The 7,901-nt window shown below is 44.9% G+C and overlaps 1 protein-coding gene across 2 annotated transcripts in view; it reads left to right on the top strand.

Moving 5' to 3' along the window:
- The first annotated feature begins 5,524 nt into the window (after positions 1-5,524).
- The window catches only part of GEMIN2 (gem nuclear organelle associated protein 2), a 61,198-nt gene continuing 58,821 nt past the window's right edge, over positions 5,525-7,901 (top strand). Inside the window, exons 1-2 of one of the 2 annotated variants that reach the window (XM_085898250.1) lie at positions 5,525-5,720; positions 5,937-6,083. In XM_085898250.1, coding sequence (XP_085754376.1) covers positions 5,953-6,083 — 131 coding nt within the window. In that variant the 5' untranslated portion in view covers positions 5,525-5,720; positions 5,937-5,952. The remainder of the gene's footprint in view (positions 5,721-5,936; positions 6,084-7,901) is intronic. The other variant, XM_085898251.1, reaches the window with a different exon arrangement.

Genomic DNA, 7,901 nt, shown 5'->3' with positions numbered 1-7,901 from the left:
CAGTTTACTTTTGTCAGTTTTATGAATCTAAAGGATGCATTTCGATAACAAACTATTTCAATGTGTTTATCATTAATCATGCTGACATTGTGCTCTGTCTCTCAAGCCTGTTGCTTGGGTAATACAAGGCCATCTTCATTCCTTGATTTCTGATTTCTTCCACTCTTACAGTAAGTATACTTGTTGCTATCAATGGAACCCTCCCCTTTCCTCTCCTCTTCTAACGAAGGCTGGAGTGCCCCAAGGAAGTCTTGGGCCCTGTCTTGGTCCTCATAAGCATAAAATTACCTCGTATGCATAAGTTCCTCATATATATATATATATATATATAATAAAATAGAAAAGTGCAAAGGAGAAGCAAGGGTTACATGTCAACATGAATGAAACTAAGGTTATGGTGAGTCGGGAAGAAGGAGAAAGGAAAGAAAGCAAACAATGGCTTTGTTAAATATGCGGAAAAGGTGTGGGATGGAATTAAATTCAATGCACGGGCAGTGTTACAGACGGTGTCGCAAATGTGTGGTGGTATCTATCGCAGGAAATTTGATTAAAATATAAAAAATAAAGCTGGGATTTTCATATGTAAAAGATGTGAGGATCGGTCATTTCAAGAAAATGATGAGCAAGAAAAATATGATCCTAAGCTCAGAATTAAATTTAGAAAAAGTTAAAAGTTTTTGTTACCTTGGAGACAACAAGAGGAACAGAATTTGCTGTTAAATCAAGAATAAAGTCAGCTTGGAATAAGTCGAGACAACTATGTGGTTTCATGATGCACAGAAGCATTCTATTATCTGTAAGGGTTAGTTTTTTTTTTAAGCCTGTATCAGACCCGTATTGGTGAATGAAAGTGAAACATGGGCAATGCGGATTGAAGATGGCAAAAGAATGGAAAGAACAAAGATGAGAATGATATGATAGATGAATGTATTGTCACTGAAATAATGAATTCCGAGCTCAGACATCAGGAAGATAAAAAATCAATACAAGTGAAGAATAACTTCAGAAGTAAAGATTTGGTTTGCCGTTTGCCTTCCCAGCAGTCAGTCAGGAGAGGAATTTTTTGTTGTTCATGGTGCCGGCTCTTCACGAAGGACACCGTGGGTCCACCAACTAATGCTGGCATCTGAGACGCCTGGTTTAATGTCCATCTGAGGAGTTGCATTCACATTGATGCCTCAACTGGCCTGCAAAACACCAGGATGACAGTCTTTAGCTGGGCCGAGATTCAAACATTGACGAGGCGGCTTCAAGGCAAGTGTGTGTGTGTGTGTGTGTGTGTGTGTGTGTGTGTGTATATGTGTGTGTGTGTGTGTGTGTGTGTGTGTGTGTGTGTGTGTGTGTGTGTGTGTGTGTGTGTGTGTGTGTGTGTGTGTGTGTGTGTGTGTGTGTGTGTGTGTGTGTGTGTGTGTGTGTGTACCTTCAGATCTAAGCCATCCTTTAACTTCAATAAATTATGCTGATGGAAATGTGATGGATGACAGCTCTGATTTTATGATTACCAGTTTCTTTGAGATAAAGCCAAGATGGAAGCCTGACCCACACTTCCATCCCACGTGCCTCAATAGACAGGAAGTTTGTATGTGTGCTATTTCCATACAAAAGAGTTTATTGTGTTTTCCAAAAGTGTTACTTGGAAGGTATCTGCATATAACATCTCACATGGTACTCGATTTAATTTGGAAATTTTCACGAGATATATGTGATCACAAAGTCAATGCCAAGGGTAAGCCTCCCCGAGCTTACCCTTGGTGATGGTCTGAAACCTACCCTTGGGCCACGATCCAATGATCGTCATAATTTTTTTTGGGATCACCATATGACCTTGATGTTCAACATTTAACCCTTTGAACGCAAGCAGCCGTTTTACCAGCCGTAAGTTCAACCTCCATATACCCAAGCGGCAGGTTTGCTGGCCGCTCTTCAAACCTCCAGATACCTGAGTGGCCAGATTTTTCTCCAGGGAGTCCAGATTGGGGCAGCTCAAAGTCCAAGGAGCTCAGGATTCAAAGGGTTAAGGATGGAGTGTAAATTAAGAAAATGTGTTCCCGTTTACAATCTATCCATAAAACACCCAAAATCATGAAAATTGGAGGAAAATGATTCAAGTTATGATCAAAAAGTTGGTTTTTGTTCATCAACTAACAATCCGAAAAAATTAGGTCAAGGACATGAATCAAATATCAGAGGGACAACACAAGTGCATGTCATGATGATGGAGAACTGATTGGAAGGCCAAGCGGTCTTTGAGATAACGCAATGGCATAATTGAGTGATGACAAAAAAAGTGTTTTTTTTTTTTCAGACCACCATTTCACCTTGATCTTTAACTCGGAGGGGTATGATGTAAATTAAGCGTAATTACACCTTGCTCTGGGCTATACAGAGAGGGAAATTTCGTTTTCATCGGATAAACCTCATTCGAGTTGTGGTGAAAATTGTTAAAATGTCTATAATTAGGTCATGACCTTAATTAGGTCAAGGTCAAAAATAATTGGTCAACCCCGCATGCTTTGATGCAAAATTTCATTCTGAATGTCCCTGCTTGCTCTGAGATACAGCTCAGAAATTTCAGATATTAGGGGTGCTTATATATAATAGATCCTGGGATCTGTGTAATCCATGCTGAACTTCTCAAGGCTGGTAGAAATGCTGTATTCGTGTCATTGCATGCAGTTCTGTGCTCTGCCTGGAACACAGGCATCATCCCAACTGACTGGAAGAGGGGCCTTTTTGTCACTCTCTGGAAAGAGAAGGGTGATCGTCAGGACTGCAACAACTACCGAGGGGTGATGCTGCTCTGTACTGGACATGGTCTTTGCTCGGATAATTCTTGATATGGTTTGCCACCATCTGCTTGAGCACCAGTGCTGAGAACAGTCAGGCTTCACACCAAAGAGGTCAATGAATGACCGTATCCTTGCTCTTCGCGTCCTCACCAAATGCAGACGAGAGTTTCGGTAGGGGCTGCTTGCAGCTTATGTTGATCTCTGTAAAGCGTTCGATTCAGTGAATCGGGATGCCCTCTGGAGGATTCTCGGTCCTCCTGGGGTACCACCAAAACTGATCAATCTGATGTTTGAATTATACTCTGGTACTGAGAGTGCTGTGAGATGTGGTGGTACCATCTCTGACTTATTTCCAGTTGTTTCTGGAGTTCGTTAGGGGTGTGTACTGGCCCCCACACTTTTCAGCCCTTGTATGGACTGGATTCTCAGGAGGATGTCGGAGAGATCAAGCTGCGGTGCATCGTTTGGGAATATCAAGATCTCTGACCTTGATCTCACAGATGATGCAGTCATCTTTGTGGAGACTCTGGATATCCTTATGGGGGCCCAAGAGGTGCTGAATGAGGAGTCTGAGTCGCTGGGATTACGGGTTTCCTGGATCAAAACAAAGATCCAGATTTTCAATGACATCTTGAATACCGCTATCCTGTCTGTACCTGTTTGTGGTGAGGATGTTGAGGTCACTGAGAGATTCACTTCCCTTGGCAGTGACATTCATGTCTCTGCTGGCTGTGAGTCAGAGGTCAACACGTTTTTTGTTGGGCCTGAAGAGTCATGGATTCACTGGATCATGGGGTGTGGCACTGCTGGTACCTGTGGAGGTGGACGAAAGGCCGAGTCTCTCACGCACAATATATGTTTGGCTGCCCTGATGAACCCCAGTGCCAGGGGTTTCTGCGCACGCATGCCGAGCATTCTTGGGCGTAATATATCATTTCAAAGGTTGTGTGTTGGAATGAACTGCACAGAGAGGGCACAGCATCAACTCTGTTATCATGCTCTCATACTTGTCCTTATTTCTACATTGCCATAATTTTGTGTAGACATGAAAGATCCCACCATGTTTCTGCTTGAAAAACACTTGGTATGCATTTGTGTTGTGTGTTAGCAATGACAGCCCACACAAAGGATCCTTCACTAATCTCCTTTAATCTGTGGACGTATCTCCTCCGAAACTGCCGGACGGATTGTCGCCACTTTCACCATGCGGGTGCTCTGTGGTCTAATGAACAGCATAGGCTATGTGAGATCGCGCCACACGGACAGGTTTGGGAATTTTTGGCGATTTTCTAATTTTTACATTAGTTTGCATGGCGACGTGACGTCACCGCTGACAGGCGTAATGACGTTATGACATCGGCCGTTCGTTGACGTCATTACGTCTGTCGTCGACAGACCGTCTCCACTGAGAGACAATGCCACTCCGATAAAACAGCGTCTGCAATGTAAAACCCTCTTCTGCACATGCTGACCACCCCAGAAGGTGAATTTGACACAAAAATGTCACAAGAAACATTGTATACAAAGAAATTCAATAAATCACATAGTGAACACTGGATATATATCGACGTCCTAATGAACCCTCACTTTAGAAACTTCGCGAAGAGCGCGGATTTGGCTAGTGAGTAATTATACTTACTAGTATATGCCCGTATGTGCAAACCAAAAAACTTAAAAAAAAAAAAACTTTCAAACAACCACACAGGCCGTTCCTTCGCTCTCGTAAACAACGACTGGATTGGGGCATTGTGCTTATCTATAAATGCGCATAAGAAATTGATAAATTATTAGAATACAGTAAGTCATCACTATCCGGAAGTAGTGCGTGCCCATACGGAATGTTCACATCATTCCACGAATTATCGCTTGCATTGAAGTAACAACTGCTGTGATACTTACACACACAGAGTTAATTAAAATCAAGTTTACCTCCCTGTCTTTGCGAGCCATGACATTCGCTGCCATTGACCATTGCCACTCCTCTGCCACGGTGACTCGTCCTTTCCCCATCGGCTACGCCTGCGCAGCAACGTGTCCTGTCATTGGTTTGGTAAATAAATGGCAGTAGCAACGTGTCTTGTCATTGGTTGGTAAATAAATGGCCATAACTTGGGAAGCACTTGTCCGATTAATATCAAACCTTGAAAAGGCACATTCTCAGGTCCCCAGCAATATATCTGGCAAGTTTCAATTAGATCGGACCAGTGGTTGTCGAGAAACAGCGGTCGCAGACACACACACACACACACACACACACACACACACACACACACACACACACACACACACACACACACACACACACACACACACACACACACACACACACACACACACACACACACACACACACACACAGCTGGAATTGAAGATAGATGAATGGTGGTGTATGAATATAATGCGCTTTGCTTGTTCATTACGGTATCCGACTGCCTCAAGATAAATGATGCAACGCGGGATTTTCGTGCTTCTTGTTTTTCTCCTACAATTGCATCTTGGACTTTCTGAAGCCCGAGGGTCCAAAGTCACAATTTTGGTGAAGTGAATTTAATTTTTAAAAAATCAAAGAAAAAGGAATAGAATCCAACAGCTCGAGCAACCAGAGAAACGTAAAGAATCTCTTATTGTGAAATTCCTGTCGTCCATGACGGTATAGTTCGCGGCAGCACATTTTTTTTTTTATTTTTTTTTTTTTTTTATTTTTTTTTTTTTTCGATCCTGTTCCTCTTCCATTTCCCCCCCTCCCCATTTTTTTTTATATAACTGCCGTGTGCTCAACTCGGCTGTGTCGATGTGTACTTTGTTTAAATTTAATCTCTGTGCTTGGCATGCATGACAACTAAAACCATCGTGTGGAGGAGGTAATTGTGACCTGAAGATCAACCTTTGCGGGCCTTATCCGACGGTGTGTTCGTTACCCGCGGCGAGCAGGTACCGTGCTTTTCGGCTTGCTGTGCTTTTTTCGGTGAATATTCCTAGTTTTTTTTTTTTTTTAGTCAATTGGTGAAGAGACGCTGGATTGGGATATCGGAGGTCACGTGGTTTTATTTCATTCTTGTATTCATGTTTGAACGTGCCGTAACCTCTTTAAATCCGATTCCATGAAGTAAAAGTTTCTTCATCGAGTCGGGTTCGATGTTCGCGCAGCAAACGGATCAACATAATGTGGAGACGCGGAGCCAAGGAGGATGATCTGCACAGCCAGGCGCTTCCCGTGGAGAACGCAAACCTTGGAGAACCTTTCGATCCGCTCGTACCTCCGCAGACCCCACAGGAGTATCTCAGACGAGTGCAGTGAGTATGATTTTAACAGCTTGAGAGGCCATGGTGCTCCGGGGCTACATCCAGCATGCGAGGGATATGTGGCACTAACAGTATTGTTACGGATCTGGAAGCCATGAGCACTCAACATTCAGGTCCCAAAAGTCAGTTATTCCGTTAAGTATGTGTGAAGTCAGATTCCCCTTCCTTTTGTCTGGTGGGAGGATCAGAAACGTGCGTTATGATTTTTTTTTTAGTTGGGTTATTAAATCCAACCATCCAACAAACCGACAACACCACTGAACGAGCGCTTCACTCGCCGAACCGGCGACTCACTGGCCGAGGCAGAATCTCTGGCAGTTCCTTCTCGGCTTCCACAAACTTTGTTACTTCTTTTTGACGAGTATGGGCATGCGTGGAGTGGGGGGTGGGGTGCCCCCCCCCCGGCATGGATGAAACCCCGTCCAGAAAGGGTGGACCCATGGGAGCCTTGTCCAATCAGGGCAAACCAAGGCCCCTCCCCGCTGAGGGAGGTCCATAAAATGACCGACACGTCCTCAGCGGAGAGTTCAGTGCAAGAGGAGTTTGGTGGACGAAGGGTTTTTGCTGTTACGAAGGGGTGGTTACGAGGAGTGGTCACAGGAGGTCTACGTTGTTGTTACGAATGGTTTTCTTTTTTTTGCTGTCACGAGGATTGAGCAGAGGGCCATCGAGGTGGCGAACGTGTCTCTGCTGGCCCTCTACAAGGAAGGACAGAGCGACCCTGACCCCCCTCCGTGGACCCCGATTATTCGCCACCCTAACTCCGCCACGGGCCTCGAGTTCCCCACGCGCAACTGGGGATCGGACCAACAACCTTTGCCAGGTGCCGCATCGCGGAGCACGCCCTCCCTCCGACGACCAGGTACAAGTTGAACTCTGACCCCCAGCTCATCTCACTCATCGGCTGGAGGGTCGAATAAAGAACCTCAGGTTTTCTTTTCATTTATGTGTGTGTCTGAGTGTGTTGGACCTGTCTTGGAAGTAGAACTGCATAAGTATTTTTTCCCATTGTAAATTCTTGCGTCGAATATTCGCTTTAAGTCTCGCTTCTCTTGTCTTTTATTTACTGTAAATAAATTATTAGAAATGTTCCCAGCTCGTTTCCGTCCTTCCTTTATTTGGTCCAGCATGGTCCGGGTCTGAGTTCAGACGGGGTTTCATCCCCGATAATCCGTTAATCGTAGCCGGAACGTCCTGGGCAGGAACTGCATCCGAGCCGGAGTTGGTGGTTGGAAGTTGATACTCCACTGTAGCTGGTCGAGTGATCCGGTTCCGAGGGCGTGAATCCCCGCTAGCTAAGACTGCGTGGTTACTTAGGTATATTGGATCTAGACAATTAACCCTACGCCACACGGTCGAGATATTGGCGTTTCACGGTTGATTAATCGACCCGCCGGCTTTAGACTTATCAGGAGCGACGACCTATAAATTCCGGGGAGTCTGGTGGGAGATGGCGTAAACTTCCCCACCTCGCGGTCGTTCTCGCCACCGACCCCCAGCCCACAACAGTATTCAAGGGGTTTGTTGAGCTGATAAAAGGGTTCACTACGTAGTCCTTTTGGAGAGATAGAGTGAGAACATGAGATGTGTTGAGGTTGAAAGACATTCCAAGTGTTGGACTCACTCCTGATTCTATCAATGTCTGCAGAGAGGAAAGAGGTGACTCCTGCCTACCTATCTCCAGGATGAGGGATCTCCAGGGTGGCAGGAATGGAGTCTTCAGCAAATAGATGAGCAGGATTTTTCCATAAAAATCTTGCTTTAACGAAAGACATTGTGGGGAAAAGGGCTGGCAGGATGCCCTGTACG

Source organism: Eptatretus burgeri, chromosome 10, assembly GCF_056783735.1.
Source record: "Eptatretus burgeri isolate ZD-2024b chromosome 10, Ebu_testis_v1, whole genome shotgun sequence".
NCBI classification, from domain to species: domain Eukaryota; kingdom Metazoa; phylum Chordata; class Myxini; order Myxiniformes; family Myxinidae; genus Eptatretus; species Eptatretus burgeri.
Note: the sequence above shows the minus strand (reverse complement) of the source record. Positions and strands in the feature narration are given on the sequence as shown.